General features: G+C 40.6%; 1 protein-coding gene across 1 annotated transcript; it reads left to right on the forward strand.

The window, feature by feature from the left end:
• Window positions 1–3,391: 3,391 nt before the first annotated feature.
• Window positions 3,392–17,032, forward strand: rpl23 (ribosomal protein L23). The gene is made up of 5 exons (XM_077558188.1): window positions 3,392–3,474; window positions 13,123–13,206; window positions 13,964–14,092; window positions 14,943–15,056; window positions 16,907–17,032. Exons 1-5 carry the CDS (start codon window positions 3,462–3,464, stop codon window positions 16,987–16,989), a joined length of 423 nt encoding a protein of 140 aa, XP_077414314.1. The 5' UTR covers window positions 3,392–3,461; the 3' UTR covers window positions 16,990–17,032.
• The last annotated feature ends 2,158 nt before the right edge of the window (window positions 17,033–19,190 follow it).

Here is a 19,190-nt window from a genome sequence, read left to right on the forward strand (position 1 = left end):
GGACCTTCAACTGTATCGTGTCATGTGGTATAATGTTAAATATTTTGACTCTATGGTGTGAGATCATTGCCTTTGATTCATAATTGTATTTTTTTTTCAAGATATAAATATTGGAACTGATATTTGGTCTGGTAAATAAATAATCCCAGACTGTACACCATACATAAAATTATCAACATACTCAAATTAATTTACACACAAGGGAAAGATGAGTTTATATTGCCAATGTGTGTTCCTCTTAACAAAAACACAATGTAATTTTTGGATGTATAGAGGGGATGGAAGTACAACCCCTCTGGTGCCAAGGTGTAATTTTTTTATATTTTTATTTTTGCTAATCTGTTTACTCATCAGTTTATTCATCTGTACCCAGATTACTAATCTGTACCCACAGTTTACTAATCTGTACCCACAGTTTAGTAACCTGTACAAATACTATGAACAAATACCGTGAGAATTCATCTTGCAGAGCAAGGTTAAAAGATGCCAGCATTTTCACATAATTTTATGTTTTTGTCTGTTTGATGTCATTGTTTTAAAAAATAAATCAGACTTCATGTTCAAGCAGTTACTCAGTACTTGAGTATTCTTTTCAGTGAACACTTTTTTACTTGTGTAATTTTTTATGACTACTTTTTACTTTTACTTGAGTAATATTATTTTGACGTAACGCTACTCTTACTTGAGTACAATTTTTGGCTACTCTACACACCTCTGTCTGTACCCACAGTTTAGCACGTCAATACGAAACGAAGAACACACAAAGAAGAAACGGTATCGTGACATCATGTTGGAAAGGATAGTGTCTCAAAGCTCTCTGTGCTAAATTGCCCATAAAGTGAACACAAGAAGAAATACAAGGCGATTCTTTGAGTATACCACACTGAACAAAAATCGATTGTTTGGGACAGGAAGCCTACGGCAGCTGGCACACTGTCACATTGTGACTTTTTTTTATTTTTTACCTTGTGCAACAAAGTTAGCTGCTAATGCTAACATATAATATGTAGTGTAGACGAGCCATGAAGCATTTTGGCTCTTGCCATAGAGCCTCCAATATCTTAGATCAGCAAACCTATAAAGTATTGTGGTTTGTGTGTCCCAATGATCCCAGGAGCTGTGTTGTCTGGGGCTTTATGCCCCTGGCAGGGTCACCCATGGTAAACAGGTCCTAGGTGAGGGACCAGACCACGCACGGCTCAAATCACTCCTTATGATGAATACAACCATTGGCAAAACTTTACCCTTGCCCGGACGCGGGTCACCGGGGGCCCCCTCTGAAGCCAGGCCTGGAGGTGAGGCTTGCTGGTGAGCACCTGGTGGCCGGGCCTGCACCCATGGGGCCCGGCCGGGCATAGCCCAAAGAGGCAACGTGGGCCCCCCTTCCCATGGGCTCACCACCGGTGGGAGGGGCCAAAGGGGTCGGGTGCAGGGCGGGGACCTTGACAAACCGATCCTCGGCTGCAGAAGCTAGCTCTTGGGAAATGGAATGTCAACTCTCTGGTGGCCAAGGAGCCCGAGCTGGTGTGTGAGGCTGAGAGGTTCCAACTAGATATAGTCGGACTCGCCTCCACACACAATTTGGGCTCTAGTACCAGTCCTCTCGAGAGGGGTTGGACTTCCACTCTGGAGTTGCCCACAGTGAGAGGCAGAGCAGGTGTGGGCATACTTATTGCTCCCCGACTCGGCGCCTGTGCGTTGGGGTTAACACCAGTAGACGAGAGGGTAGCTTGCCTCCGCCTTCGGGTGGGGGGACGGGTCCTGATTGTTGTTTGTGCCTATGCACCAAACAGCAATTCATAGTACTCAACCCTTTTTGGAGTCCTTAGAGGGTGTGCTGGAGAGCGCTCCCTCTGGGGACTCCCTCTTTTTGCTGGGGGACTTCAACGCTCACGTGGGCAATAACTGTGAGACCTTTAGGGGCGTGATTGGGAGGAACGGTTCCGCTGATCAGAACCCGAGTGGTGTTATGTTATTGGACTTCTGTGCTCATCACAGATTGTCCATAACGAACACCATGTTCAAACATAGGGGTGTCCATATGTGCACTTGGCACCAGGACACCCTAGGCCGCAGTTTGATGATCGACTTTGTAGTCGTGTCATCGGATTTGCGGCCGCATGTTTTGGACGCTCGGGTGAAGAGAGGGGCGGAGCTATCAACTGATCACCACCTGGTGGTGTGTTGACTCCGATGGTGGGGGAAGATGCCGGTCAGACCTGGCAGACCCAAACGCATTGTGTTTGCTGGGAACGTCTGGCGGAATCCCCTGTCAGAAAGAGTTTCAATACCCACCTCCGCCAGAATTTCTCCCTTGTCCGGGGGAGAAAGGGGACATTGAGTCCGAGTGGGCCATGTTCCGCGCATTCATTGTTGAGGCGGCCGATCGGAGCTGTGGCCGTAAGGTGGTCGGTGCCTGTCGTGGTGGCAATCATTGAACCCGCTGGTGAACACCAGCAGTAAGGGATGCCGTCAAGCTGAAGAAGGAGGCCTACCGGGCCATATTGGCCTGTGGGACTCCGGAGTCAGCTGACAGGTACCGGCTGGCCAAGCGGAACGCGGCTTTGGCGGTCGCTGAGGCAAAACCTTGGACATGGGAGGAGTTCAGTGAGGCCATGGAAAACGACTTCATCCGGCGTCTCAGGAGAGAAAACAGTGCACCAAACTAGAAAGTTTGCCCAGATGCAATTACCCAACTTACTGCCAAGCAATTCTATGAATCTCATTTTATATATGGCAAAATTCTTCATTCACAAGAAAAAGTTTCAAAAATCTCACGTTTCTCAAAATTTTGTAAACGAATTTGGAATATATATTAAGTCTTTAAAATTTATTAAAAGACCTAAAGTACAAATCATATATAATATTTTAAAGAAATTACTTCTTGTGTTGAATTGAATGTTCTGATTTAATTTGTGTAATGTCATTTATATTTCATTTTTTTCTTTTATGTATGCTGCGATTGGCTGGCAACCAGGTGTACCCCGCCTACTGCCCGAAGCCAGCTGGGATAGGTTCCAGCGAAACACCAACCCCCCGCCACCCCCACCCCAACTGAATTTATTTATTTATTTTGTGAACTACTGTTCCCTTGGCAGTTATTGTGGATTTTTAACAAAGAATTATTGATTGTTGCCAAGTTTGTATGTCTTACAGCAAATAAACAGAAAAAAAGGAAAAATAACCCCCTGGCATTATCGTGTGTGTGTGTGTGTGTCTGTGTGCGTGCGTGCGTGCGTGTGTGTGTGTGTGTGTGTGTGATTTTGATTTGTTTCCTTTATATAGTACACTAGTATATAATGTTTCATTTTGTTTGTTTCGGGTAGACTGTTCTATACTTGTACTATGGTTCAATAAAGCTGGTTTAAAAAAAAAACACGGGTTTCCGGCATAAACCGGATGAAGAATAACGTTTTCCCACAATCCTTCTTTCTCGTTGTCTCTCTTTTCCAACTGCCGCCATGTCGAAGAGAGGTAAGAATTACGCGTAGTTCAATCCGTGTTGATCAGCAATTTCCCGTTTCCCATCGGACGATATTTTATACTTATTCAGATTCATTAGCTATTATTCAGTTTTATTTGTGTTGGCTTTTCTATTGTCTTCGTTTTCTATAGCTGTTATGGTTGCCTCGATGCCTCGCGCTGCCTCGCGCTGCCGTGTTTCTGTAAGAGTAGAAAGGCAACCTTTTTCCACTGGTGCTCAACGTACTGAATCGTATATGTAGAAAAATACGTTAATTACACGATTCTAAAATAGATATTTATTTGTGCTAGCGCATACAAACCCAGCCGACGTCTTACGGGCAATTTCATATATAAATGTAGAGTTCTGTCGATTTCTGGCGTCGCCATGTGTGTACCCGACGTAACGTAGGGCTTTGCGTATCAGCTGCGACAGTGTAAGCGAGAAAAAGTTGCCTTGACATTCGATGTTAGATATTCACTCACTCCTACCGTCGCAAAGGTCTACAAATTACATTCTCCAGGGTGACGTGTCATCAAATGACCATAAAGGTGATTTATTTTTATTTTTATTCTGATTGCTGTAGTAGCTAGCAATGGTATGCAACAAATGACTAACGCTCCAATATTTATTGTATCGCATTACAGACCAGTTGGGGACTTTCAGGGGATAAACTTAACCATAAATGCTAAAAAATATTCACCATAAGTCAATACAAAACACTTTTTTTTTCATTCTGATTGCTGTAGTAGCTTGCCATGGAAGCAACTAACTACTACTCGTCTAATATTTATCATATCTTTCATTATAGACAACGTGGGAACATTTAAGGGACAAAAAAGACCAATGTTAAAAAAATATTCACCTAAAATCAACAAAAACTAATTTTTCCCCATTCTGATTGCTGTAGTAGCTTGCCATCTAGCAACTACAACAGCTCCAATATTTGCCATATCTCTCATTATAGACAAGTTGGGGACATTCAGCGGACAAAAAAAAAGATATTTGTTAAAAAATATTCACAAAAAATCAATTGAAACACCCTTTGTCCGCTATGTGCGTATGTCCCCAACTTGTCCATAATGAGAGGTATGATAAATATTGGAGCTGTAGTAGTTAGCTGACTACTACAACAATCAGAGTAAGAAAAAGTTTTTTATTGATTTTTGGTGAATTTTTTTTTAACAATGGTCATTATTCTCCCTTGCGTGTCTTCAAATTGTCAAAAATGAGAGATATGATAAATATTGGAGCTGTAGTTGCTTACCATTGCCAGCTACTACAGCAGCCAGAATTTTAAAAAATACATAAATCACCTTTATGGTGATTTGATGATACGTCACCGTGGAGAATGTAATTTGTAGACAGTCCCTAACTTAGACGGTAGGAGTGATAAGTGAATATCAAATGTGGAACATCAAGACAACTTTTTCTCACTGTCAATGTACGTAAAAAAAAAGAAGCCTTGACTCTCTTAATCCCAGTCAGTTTCCAGAAAAGATAACCTCAAAAAAATGTCCTGTAAAAGCTTGTGTTGTCCTGGAAAATTATATTTGTGTACTTGTTCTTATGTTGTTACATCCAAATGTTTTTTTAAGTTGTAATTTTGCACAAGTGGCACAATGCTGGATGGGTTGTTTTCAAGACATGTTTACAATAGCTACCAACTACTTAATTGTGGCATTTAAGCACAAACTATGACACAACTGATTTAGAATCAGTATACATTATTGTTGTCTGAACATTTGCACAGGAATTATATTTAAATAAATGAAAGCTTTAAATACTTTTTTGTTGGGTTTATTAGATTAAAATAGGTTAAAATCGTAATCGTCCTGAGTGATTGAGGAAAAAAAAGAGGTTTTATTTTTTTGGCCACATCGCCCAGCCCTACCTTGCAAGCATTCGCCGCTCATGGGCGACTACCTATACCAGGTATCGGTGCCAATACAGTCTTATTTGAAGGTATTGGTACTCGCAGCGGTGACGGATGCCATTATTGGCCGCCCTCCTGCAGCCGTTTTACGATCATGAACTAGAAATGAGAAATTATATGAATTGACGTTAATTTTAGGCCGAGTGCGATTTGCTATGTGATTTAAACAAAACAAAAAAATGTTTTAGGTCCTGTTCTATTTTACAACATACACAAATAAATCCATGTTATCATAAACATCAACAGATTTATTAAACATTAATCAACCAGTAAGAAGCATTTGATAAGACTTTTATCTACAAACTTTTATCATAAAAGTGCAAACGTTTTCATGGTTCTATTTCGTCCCTCCCGACCGCCAGGTGGCGGTGCTGAAACGGCACGGAAAATCCCCCACACACACGCGTCACTCGAGAGAGAATTCTGTAAAGGCTATGTCCATTGTTCCAGCTGACATAACCCTCATGTATAAAGGGAGAGTGTAGCCGGAAACGTGTCTCTTTGAACCTTCTCGCTCTTGTCACTCGTGGCAGTGTTTACCGCTTTTCTCCGTCTCCGTTGCTGGTGGCCTGTGATCATGTTGAGCGGGGTTTTCTGCCCCCTTTGGCTGCGACGGCTCAGTGTATTTTTCACTTAATTATATGTATAAACGTTGGAGCTCCCCTTCCATCTTTGCATGATTCCGCTCATCGCTGAGTGAGGCTTCAAGTTAGTGAGTACTTATGGTGGGAGTCAGCGACTGTTGACGTCCTGCCTACTGTTTGGCTTGTTTTAAAACTCGCTAGTGTGATAAGGTTATGTGTATCTTTTTCTAACTTGTATTGCCTCTCAACCTTTGCGGCTCCGTCCGTGGGTCGCTAGCCGCCTTGATGTTGTTTGATGGCTTCATGACGTCTACTACTTTATGACGACACAAACGTTCACTTGCGTGTTGCTGTGAGCACTTGTGGATTCTTTTGTTCCGTTGGTGAAGAGGACGGTTTTCCGCCACCTCTCCCACACGAAGATAGCAGCCGGTTGACTTGCGCACTCTCATTAAGCGTCGATTAGCGGCTGCTATGGACGACGACGCTCGCTGTAAGCACTGTGGCGGCTTCTTCTGACCCGAAGAGGGACGCACTGACTGCTGTCTTGACTGTAACGCAGTAGCGAGCGCTGCTGCGACGGTCCACGCTCCGGTGAACGCTACTCTTGTTAGGCCTCACCAGGACCCAGGGGCAGTCATCGCCGACAGCGGCAATGCCCCCCCTCCCCTATCTGTTAGCCCCGAATGCCTTCGTTGGCACCCTGACAGGGCAGGGGTCACATTGTGGCCAAATGCTGCGTTTGTGCCAAACGTTTTGTCTGGCTCTCAAGCCAACCACCCTATTCGTCTCGCTCCACTTTCGACGGATGGGGTTGACGCCCCAGGGTTTTGTTGTCCTGTGAGGGCGCGCTGCTCTTATTTGGATGCTACGGCATGTTGCCGTGCATCCACCCAGCTTTTTGTGGCTTATGACGGCCCAAATAAAGGGGCTGCTGTATCCAAGCAACGCCTCTCACGTTGGATCGGGGAGATGATTCGGCAGTCGTACTGGGTCTCTGGTCGTCCCCCCTCCTCCTGGGTTGCGCTGTCACTCCATCAGGAGTGTGTCTACGTCATGGGCAGTTCTGAATGGAGTGTCCTTGGAGGACGTATGTGCGGCTGCTTCCTGGTCGTCTCCTTGCACGTTCTCCAGATTCTACAGTTTGGATGTCACCCTTCTCATCCACTGGATGTGGTCCCAGGTCCGGCAGAGGCACCTCTGTGAGGTACACTTTCCCGTGTTTGTGTTTTAGTGACATCGCTGGTATTCGGCGTTTCATGCTGTTTAAGCACCGCCACCTGGCGGTCGGGAGGGACAAGATAGAACGAAAGTTACGTATGTACCTACTGTTCTATGAGTCCCGAGCGACCACCATCCTTGCTTGTCACTCAGGACCCTCGTGTTGGTTTGCGCGAGAAGGTTCTGAGAGACACATTTCTGGCTATGCTCCCCATTTATACATGAGGGTCATGTCAGCCGGAACAATGGACATATCCTTTATGAATTCTTTCTCGAGTGACGCGTGCGTGTGGGGGATTTTCCGTGCTGTTTCAGTACCGCCACCTGGTGGTTGTTCGGGACTCATAGAACCGTGGTTACATACGTAACTTTCGTTCTGTACTTTCAAAAAGTCACAGTAAAAATAAACACAAAATGAGTGTATAGTATATTCTCATTCTAATTTGAAAAGAAAAAACGCTTCTGGATACCAATGAATATATTAAATGCACTCAGTAACAGCTAGGAATGCACTCAAATTAATTTTTGGGACCGAAAATGATAAATGCTTAGCCAGAAACCGAAACGCAGAATTTTTTTGCCAATTTTTAATAATTAATTAAAATTATATTGTTATTATCAAATATTTAGGCCTATTTAGCGAAAGCATTTTAACAAAGCACAATATAAATTGAAATGCATCCACACCACAGATATCAGAGACATGTTGGCAAATGGTACATTAAACACCAAACGCGGGGTGAGCAACTGATCATTTTCTGGCGGTGCAATTGCACTTTATAGTAAATGTACAGTACTTCGCATTGGAGGCCACGGATGCATGTGGTGCCGTGCGGATGACGCATTTGTAGGCTATTTGGAGCGGGGTGCGGCGCCCTTAAAATCTGCACATTCACATAGTCACTAACTTTCACTAACTAACTTTAAAAATACATTTCTTCGCACCAGCCAATCGGCTTTGGGGTACGTACTGCAGTCACACACGGCGTCCTGTACAGATATGTAAGTGTTTACTTTTTTAAAACTGTTGATAGCAATAGTGCTAACTAGGGCTGGGGGATATGACCCAAAAATCAAATCTCGATTTTTGCAGTCATTCAGGACGATTGCGATTTTAATCTAATAGACCCAACAAACATTTATTTAAAGGTTTCATTTATTCAAAAATAATTCCAGTGCAAAATGTAAAGACAACAATAATGTATACTGATTCTAAATTAGTTTTAACATAAATTTAACATTCATAGTTTGTGCTTAAATGCCACAATTAAGTAGTTGGTAGCTATTGTAAATATGTCTTGTAAACCACCCATCCAGCATTCTCTGCCACTTGTGCAAAATTGCAACTAACACAAACATTTGAATGTAACAGAACATAAGAACAACATATTTTAATAATCCAGAAGACAAAAATCGATTTCATGATTTAGCAAATTTTCAAAGATTCAATCAACTCTTTGACTGCCAGACGTTTTCAAAAACGGGTTGTCGCCAGTGCCAGCCGATTTAAGCATTTTGAGTGATCTTTCAAGGTCCACAGAAAATGTTGTTTGGACTATGGAAACACACATACTACCAAATGAAAGATTGGACTCTCAGCTTTCATCAGAAAAAAAAGTTTGTTTCTACCTTATTCCGTTCTTCAGTAATCAACAATAGAAAATGGTTACTTTCACCGAAATTCTCTGTTTTGAAACAAAAAACGGAGAAAAAGAGCTTTTTGTGAAACGATGTTATTTCATGCACTCTAGTGAATTGTACACTTCTTTTTGTCCATGAATGATGCCACAAACACCTAAATAGTGCTTTACTTCTGTAAAACGCTTTCACCAACAATGAAAAAGTGTTTTTTTGATTGCAAAATACGTTTATTTCCATTCAACAGTGTAACAATTTGACAAAACAATTTCGCAAACTATTTACAAATGTGTGCAACTGTGGTACTACTTACAATTATGTGGATGTTTCAAATACAGTTTTTCCTTTTGTAACGCTCTCCTGCGTGCAAGGAGACGCCAGGACTCGCACAACAGTTTACTTTCACTTTCACATTGGTCCGTTTTGCGTGCAAACGTTACACTTTCTTGACGGCCTTTTTTTCCGGGGAATAAAAAGCAAGTAGCAGACTGTACACACTCCTCCGATGAATATGCATTGGACTCGGGGCACTCTTCGTCGTCCGATCGAACGTCCGCCTGTGCGTGCTCGGTTGCGCTCCGCGTTACGACACCGTCATAGCCGCCGCGTCAGCGGTTCCAATTTCGCCGTCAAGCTCGGATTCACCTTCATCATCATGGATATCAATGTACTATTTTAGCGTTGGTCGATGCCTTTCGTCTTGTAAGTGTAGAGCTGCTTGCAAACGCTCGCCATTGCCCGTTCCCTCCTCCATCTAGCTCCATCTAACGTCTTCTACTGCCGCGTCAATGCTTTCCAACCACGGAGTCACCATCATCTTCATCATCATCATCAACAATGTGCTTTTTTAGCGATGCTTTTGGTCTTTGAAAAAAACGTCTCTGGCGTTAGCTCCTCGCGACCGGCCGCCATTTTTCCTTTGTTTTCCATTCTGATCTCCTGCTCAACGCTCTAGCTCCGCCTCTACTGACGCCCACCCGATCTTGTCAAAAGAGAGTCATCGCTGCCCTCTAGGGGCCAAAAATAGTCATTAGGCTCAAAAAACCTGCTTAAAACTTTCAGGAGAGCTCCGCAAGCCTTCCCAGCACCCGTTTCAAAAAAAAAAAAAATGGGAGGACGTCTTAACGTCTTTGGCGCTCCTCCGTAGGTTTTTGCAGAACGTCATTTAACGTCTTTGGCAGTAAAAGAGTTTAAAAAAAAAAGAGAGAGACAATTTATCACATTAATTCGATTTATTGTCCAACCCTAGTGCTAGCTAAAGTATTTAGCACTGCCACCAGAATGCAAGTGTAAAAGTGGAAGCGCTAGAGGGGCTCTCATCAAAGAAAAAAAGGAAGGAGAAGCAGATTCTCACTACAATATCTTATATTGCATAGCGTCTTTGTTTTTTTTTTTGCCAAAATGTATCTACACAATTGACTTGATGCCCCTCTTTGGTACTAAACTTTCGGTTGCATCCGCCAGTATAGCGTCGTGTTGAAGTCGCCTCACATTTCCCTCCCCTCCTGAAATGACTCCAGCTAAGACGCACACAGTCTCTCGTCTCTCTGGTCCTGTCCACGTTAGGGATGGGAATTGATAACTATTGATTAACGATTCGATTCTTTGATTCTCTTATCGATTCTTTTTTGGAAAAAAGTTGAACATAAATAAGCATCCACTTTTTTATGTCTTAGTTGTATCTATAAACAAGAGACATGTTTAAAGTAACATGGCCTTAGAGACCCAATAGTGAAGTTTTATGGTCTGCATTCAAGGACTCAATGGGGTGCCATGGGGTTCCCAGAAAAAGAAAGAAAGAAAAAAAGATGTGAAATTAAAAACTACAACAAAAAAAATTATCTTCTATAGAAATTTACAACATACAACCTAAATTATTTTGTGACAAAAATGTCCAACTCCAGTAAGATGAACTCTGAGCACTCAAACTCCTCTTCCTTGTCTCATTCAAAACGTACACAGCCAGTGGACTGATGTGTGACTCCCGTGAGCAGAGTCTGTGTGGTCGTGTGGAAGTAGCGAGTGTTGTCATGGTTCGTTCTGTACATCTTTGCATGTTTTGCAACCTTGAATGAACCCTGATGAAAAAAAACAACACAACACTTGCGGACCGCGGCGTTTAGTCAGATACGGGCTTTAACATCAACAGTTACTAACGCCACGTTTCACATTAAGGCAAACTGGTGCTAATATATTACTACCCGTACCAGTGTTGATAGGAGAGAACACTTGCGTTGCTGCTGTGTTGATCCCACCAGGACGCCGTAGCCCTCCCAAACGCGACAGACAGTCATCGCATGCTGTGTGTTCAAATCCATAGTGGTAGTGTTTTCTCCCCTTCGACGTAATATCCAATTTGCAAACATTGCAAGTTGGCCTGTTAGCTTTTCTTGGAAGATGTCAACAAACTTTCGAGCATGGAGCCATGTTTGTTGCTCGGCGCGCACGGAAATGTCGCGTGACTCGCGGTATGTCATCGGCCCACACGGAACTGTTAAGGGAATTGTTATCAAAAGCAGCAAACGATGCAAAGGAAATGAAACACTGGGAGCCGCTTATACACAAGAATCGTTTTTTAATTTTCATCCCTAGTCCACGTCCTCTGCTGCACCCCTTTACAAATGATCTATCTAATCTCAGCCCTTCGCAATTACTTAAGTGCGTGTTTTCGAACCGCGGTTAAATTGCAAATGCAATTAATCGTTCAGCTAATTAATTTTGTGCAATGTATATATTAGGGTATAAATGTCTTATTTAAAATCACCTGTTATTTTTGGCTGGGGAATTTTATTTAGTAGTGATATCTGGTAGCCGTATCGGTCGGAAAAAAAGTTGTATTAAACATCCCTAATCCTGACCATGCGCCATGACGTGCATGTATTCTGTAAATATTTTTTTTTTGCAGCCAATTTATAATACTCCCATGTTCCGATGATGATAATAATAATAGTTCCAATAAGACTATGACTATCAGGTTAAATTTTTCATTCATTCATTAAAACGACTCTGCCGTAACATTTCGTAAGTGGGAAGTATCGGCCACTGTTTTTTTCCAGGATTCAAAATATGAATTTCCGTTGCATGATATGGCGATGTTTTAAAGTATAGCTTTTGTATTTCCAGGTTTAACCAGCAAGACAATGAGACGCCTGACAGCCAGCGTCATGTCAAATATGCACAATATATATACAGACTACAAACATTTTGCGTTTCCACTGTGGATGAAATATTGCCGTCATGACAATCATTAAAAAGTCATCCACTAGTACATACAATATTGTAAATATTGTTCAGCGATGTTGTAAAACACTATTATGTTTATTTATGTACATACTGTGTTTTTATGACTTTGGCGATGGCTGAAACCAGGAAATGGCCCTGTGTACAACGGTTGCTCCGTCCTATATCGTCCTGTTTTTTTTCTTTTTTAAGACAAAAAAAGGTTGTGCTTTACCTTGACTAGGTTTGGCGACGACTGCCGCCTGTCAAACTGACAGTTGTGACGTGTCTTATCAGCTCATATTCCGTGGCGGAGCTGTCATGTGACGCTCCACGCTGACTACGCAACTACGTCGCTCGATGATCGCTAAAGAAGTGGATCCCATGTGTGGGAAAGTTGAAAAGTTCCACCGTCCCTGTTTAGTGTGTCCGGTCTTGTTTCCTGATCTCTATTGCTTCTTTATCGCAGTCCATGATGTGGTTTTCTTGTTTGCAGTGATCTGATAGGGGGTTTGCTGTTTGTTTGTCACATTCCTTTGAGAGAAAAATCAAAAAAGAACACCAAAAAGAATGTGACAAACAGCAAACACATTACACCAGAGCAGAAAAGGAATGGGCCACACAAGAAAACCTAAAATCTGCCATATCAGATCACCACATCATGGACTGGGACAAAGCAAGCAGCATTAGAACAGAAGAACAAAAATACAAAAGATGGATAAAAGAAGCAATAGAGATCAGGGGACCGGACACACTAAACAGGGACGGAGGAACTTTTCAACTTTCTCACACATGGGATTCACTTCTCTGGAGATCATCGAGCGACGGAGGTCGTAGTCGGCGTGGAGCGTCACATGACAGCTCCGCCACGCCCAAGAACATCAGCCGATAAGACACGTCACAACTGTCAGTTTGACAGCTTCTGAGGAAGGCGGCAGTCAGAGTCGAAACTAGTCAAGATAAAGCACAACTTTTTTTTTTGTCTGAAAAAAAGAAAAAACACAGAACAGTCAGTGAAATCCTGATTGTAGTGTGTGCTGAACAAAATGTTTGTTTTACAGGACGTGGGGGTTCATCTGGAGCCAAGTTTCGAATCTCTTTGGGTCTTCCAGTGGGAGCGGTTATTAACTGTGCCGACAACACTGGTATGCTTGAAATAATGAAATGAAATAATCAAAACTTCAGTACAGCAGAACCTCTGAATGCTACGTTTGTACGTGTCGTGTAATTTGAACCATTTCAAAGGACTACCTCACACAACCTTTTGTGTGTTCTTGCATTATTCGAGTAATAGCCTTTAATATTTTCATGGTATATCATTTTCAGTCATGTTTGGAAACGTTATTGTACGTTGTGAATAAAAAACTGAACGTGAACAAAATCGCAAATTAAATCGAAATCGCAATATTTGTCAAAAAGTTGCAATTAAATTTTTTCCCTAAAATCGTTCAGCCTTAGTATGTACCCCTACTCGTCTAAACAGCATTCTGATTAATATTGCACCACCCATTTTTGTCCGTCTAAGGGGGCGGCAATTATGCCACTTGCTGTCGACTGCAAATTACATCACAGATGCTTAGGGCTCATGTAACCAATCACGGCTCAGCTTTAGAAAGCATCTGACCTGTTGTCTGGGTTTGGTTCATGTGAAAGCAAACTGAGCCATGTTTGGTCATTACCCGTTACCTGAGCATGTGTGATGTTATCTTCAGTCGACAGCAAGTGGCAAAATTTGTTTTTGAAGGTATTAATTGTACATGAAAAATAATTTATTACATTAATAATCAACTAAATATTATATTCTTACTGCTGAAAATAGCTAAATGATGAGTCAAGTATCCCTTGAACTTTTGCATACAGGATATAATCCATGATTTAATTGTGATGGTCTTTGTTTGGAAGGTGCCAAGAACCTTTATATCATCTCAGTGAAGGGCATCAAAGGGCGTCTTAACCGCCTCCCTGCTGCTGGAGTGGGTGACATGGTGATGGCAACAGTCAAGAAAGGAAAGCCTGAGCTCAGGAAGAAAGGTGAGTTCAAATGGAATGATTTTTATCTTTTACTTGCGTTCAACTGGGTTAGATACTGTTTGGGATGGAACAATACATCGAAAATCTATTTAATATTGATTTAACTGCTTAAAAATATGAATCTATTCGCAACTAACGTGTTAACTTGTGCCTTGCGCAGCAGACCAACTTTCTTTTGTTGAAGAGAGTGGGTTTTGCTTGCCAGGCTTGATTTGTCGCTCTTTCCTCAGATTCCTATTTTGAAAAAAAGATAAAATTGTCATGAAAAGTTGTCTAGCATGACCATCCTGCCTGTTAAAGTGTAGTAGACTTGCAGGTGCTACATGTACTTGCCTTTCAATAGAAGCTTTATTTAGTTATTTTTGTTTTGAACAAACTTGATGGTCCAGCACTTGCCCTCTTTTAGGATGTGACATGCTAGTTGAGGATCACCTGCTTTCAAGTATTTATTTATTTTATTAGAAAGCAACTTGAATATGTTAAAATTGGCTAAATGCAATATTACACCAGCTAGGGATGTTCAATACCATTTTTTTTTTCACAGACCGTACGAGTACTCTGCTCTTGTAGTTACCAAGTACTGATACCACTAGTATGTTCGATGCATACATTTAAAAACAAAAAAACATAATTTTAAAGAAAGACCTTTATATGCAACTATAGTAATTTGTCTTGAAGTTTCATGAATTTAATGTCAATTTTCAATTCTTTTAATGTCTGGTTCCTGATCATAAAATGGCTCCATCGGTCCCTTTCGCGACTACGACCAATACCTTGTAATAAGGCCGGTTATCAGCATTGGTATCGGTACTCGCCCATCCCTAATACTAAGCATTTCCCCTCTCCATAGTGCATCCTGCAGTCGTGATCAGGCAGCGGAAGTCTTATCGGCGAAAAGATGGAGTCTTTCTCTACTTTGAGGACAATGCCGGCGTCATTGTAAATAATAAAGGAGAAATGAAAGGTGGGTTTTATTTTCAGAATTTCCATGCACTTGAGATGTTAATGCAGTCTGTTTAGGCTCGCCATGCAACTGCCGCCTTGTAGGCAATCTTGTTTTTAGATTGGTGTGCGTTTGTCTGTGCCCGCACAAATGTGTGCACAGTATATGTAATGTATGTATGCAGTATAAATTGGGAACTGTTCATGGGGTGAACACCTGTTGTGAATTTTTCCATTAAGCTACTTATTGGAGAACAGAGTTGTGCAAAAAGTACTGAAACAATCTGAAGTTAAGAGGTCAAATGAAGTTTACCTGTCGACGAAGTGCATTTTATGTTATGTGCACATGCTACCCTCTTCCAAAAGCACTTGCTTTGTCTGATCTGTGACTAATGCGAGTTGTCACGCAAGAGGATATAGAATTCATACCTGTGGGTGAGATAGCAGCTTATAATGGCTTCTGCTGTATATCTCAATCAGTGATGAGACAAGTTCTGCCTGTTGCATTCTCTCTCTCTCTCCCTTTCACCTTTGTTAATGGTGGATGCGCGAGAAATAATTAAGTGCATTGTGATTCAGATAAAACTTTCTCAATAGGCATATATTTTAATTGATGAACATACATTTCAATCAGGGATATCCCGATCACACTTTATGGCACTTTATGGCACACATATATATATATATATATGTGTATATATGTATGTATATGTGTATGTGTGTGTATATGTGTATATATGTGTGTATATATATGTATATATGTGTGTATATATATGTATATATGTGTGTATATATATGTATGTATATATATATATATATATATATATATATATATATATATATATATATACGTATACATATATATATATATATATGTATATATATGTATACATATATGTATATATATACGTATATATATATGTATACATATATGTATATATATACGTATATATATATACGTATACATATATGTATATATATACGTATATATATATACGTATACATATATGTATATATATACGTATATATATATACGTATACATATATGTATATATATACGTATATATATATACGTATACATATATGTATATATATATATACGTATATGTATATACGTATATATATATATACGTATATGTATATACGTATACATATATATACGTATATGTATATACGTATACATATATACGTATATGTATATACGTATACATATATATGTATATGTATATACGTATACATATATATATACGTATATGTATATACGTATACATATATATATATATACGTATATACGTATACATATGTATACATATACGTATATACGTATACATATATATATATATGTATATACGTATACATATGTATACATATACATATATACGTATACATATACATATGTATACATATACATATGTATACATATACATATACGTATACATATATATGTATATATATACGTATACATATATATGTATGTATATACGTATACATATATATATATATGTATATACGTATACATATATATATATATACGTATACATATATATATATGTATATACGTATACATATATATATATACGTATATACGTATACATATATATATATATGTATATGTGTGTGTGTATATATATATGTGTGTATATACACGTGTGTGTGTGTGTATGTATATGTATGTGTGTGTGTATATACGTGTGTGTATATATATATGTGTGTGTGTGTATATATATATGTGTGTGTGGAGAGAGGGAGGGAGAGAGAGGGAGGGAGAGAGAGAAAAGTGTGTGGTTATTAATATTGTAATGGATATTCATTGGAAATACAGTCTGACAGAAGAGCTGTTTTGTATTACTTTTTTTTTTTTAATGCCCCCAGGTTCTGCTATTACCGGCCCAGTAGCCAAGGAGTGTGCTGACCTTTGGCCCAGGATTGCATCAAATGCTGGCAGCATTGCCTGAGCCTATTGTTATACTTTCTTTTCAATAAAAACTGTTGATTGAGCCTTCTCCATTTCATAATTTCTAGCGATGCACCGAAATGAAAATGTTTGGCCGACAGGAACAATGGTTGGCCGAAAAAAATTATGAAATTTTTTACTATCGTTGCATTTCTTCGTCTTGCCACAGCAAATCAGTTGCCTCCATCTAACCCTTTCCTCTGCATCCTCTGCTGTCACACCAACTACCTTCATTTCTTCTTTAATTACATCCATAAACCACCTCTTTAATCTTCCTCTAGACCTCCTGCCTGGCATTTGGAAACTCTGCATCCTTCTGCCAACATACTCACCATCTCTCCTCTGGATATGTCCAAACCATCTCAGTCTATCATTGCATTTATTGTAATTAATTGAAATTATAATATAAAACACTTATTTGTAAAGTCACACACAGTGCCCTGTACAGGTCTGTCGCCACCCAGAGATAGCGGTAAGTGTTTCCATGTTTAAAACTGTTGATCGCAATAGTGCTAGCATTAGCTAAAGTATTTTTGCACGGCCACCGGGATGTCTGAAAAGGTGGAAGCGTTTGAGTGGCTCTTATAAAAATAAAAAGGGAAGGCTCTGCAGGAGAAAGAGAGGCTCACCTGTACTGCAGTACACAGCAGTTCTGTCTTTTTTTTTTTTCTTGAAGCGCTTGAATGTTATACACCAAGCGACGCCCCTCCTCCGGTGTGCTGTGCGCAGTGACCCTGGGAGCTGCTGCAACCGACCGGTGCAAACTCACACAGTGAAAAGCCAGCAAGAAGAGGCGGACCTTTTTTTGGGGGCAACATCAAGATCAGATCAATTGCGCCCTGCCATATTATCAATTTAATAAATGTTTTGTATAAAAAATATATTTTTTTTATGCATTTAACAGCATTAAGCCACATAGTGGATGGATTTTTTTTTCCATCCAAGGAGAGTTTGGCCAACTTGGTTTCATAGCTACTACGCTGTGGTTGGTCAACTGCTGGTCACATGACACATTGACGCCATGTTGTTACCCAGCTGCTGCGATTACATAATGTATTGCAATAGGCGTTTCCAGAACCCTGTCCCTAGAAACTAGAGCTGTCAAATGATTTAATTTTTTAATCAGATTATGATTTTAGAATTGTTTAATCACAAATGAATCGCTTAATTAAGAAAGCTTTTTATCAAAAAATGTTTGCCTGACAAATTCAAAGAGCACCTGTTGTGTTAATTCTTTCGACATTTAATGTTATGAGGATGTCTTCCAAAAAATTTTATCCACTGCACATGCTCATCTTCCTATTTTTCGACTCAAGCCAATTACTTGCATCATTTAAAATGGAAAAGAAAATTACCCCAACATGAAAAAATATGTTGAATGTCACACGCAAACATTTATTAAATGCTTTACTTTAATGCATGTTTATTGCTGAAACACAACCTGTGCTACCTTTAACATAACCATCCGCTGTCAGCTAAAGTATAATCTGCGGTCAAAATTAATAGTGTGATTAATCTGCATTAACTCTTTTACTGCCAAAGACGTTAAATGACGTTCTGCAAAAACCTACGGAGGAGCGCCAAAGACGTTAAAAGACGTCCACCCATTTTTTTTTTTTTTTTTGAAACGGGTGCAGGGAAGCCTTGCGGAGCTGTGCTGAAAGTTTCAAGCAGGTCTAGTGAGCCTAATGACTATTTTTGGCCCCTAGAGGGCAGCGATGACTCTTTTGACAAGATCGGGTGGGCGTCAGCAGAAGACGTGAGGCGGGGCTAGAGTGTTGAGGGGACAATGGCTGAAGAAGCCATAATGGCGGTTGCAAGCAGCTCACGCTAGAGCCGTTTTTTTCAAAGACGAAAAGCATCGACCAACGATAAAGAGCACATTGATGACAACGATGATCATCATCGATGATGATGATGGTGACTCCGTGGTTGGAAGCATTGACGCGGCAGTAGAATACGTTAAGCGGAGCTAGATGGAGGAGGAAGTGGACAATGTTGCAAGCAGCTCACAGTTGGGAATTTTCAACGCTAAAGAGCACATTGATGACGACGATGATCATCATCGATGATGATGGTGACTCCGAGGTTGACGGCGAAGTTGGAAGCGTTGACGCGGCGGCTATGACGACATAAAGGTTCACGAGCTCGCGATGCTGACACCGGAAAACGCGGAGCACAAGCGACCACGCTCAGGCGGAC

This window comes from Vanacampus margaritifer, chromosome 2, assembly GCF_051991255.1.
Source record: "Vanacampus margaritifer isolate UIUO_Vmar chromosome 2, RoL_Vmar_1.0, whole genome shotgun sequence".
In the NCBI taxonomy this organism is placed as follows: Eukaryota; Metazoa; Chordata; class Actinopteri; order Syngnathiformes; family Syngnathidae; genus Vanacampus; species Vanacampus margaritifer.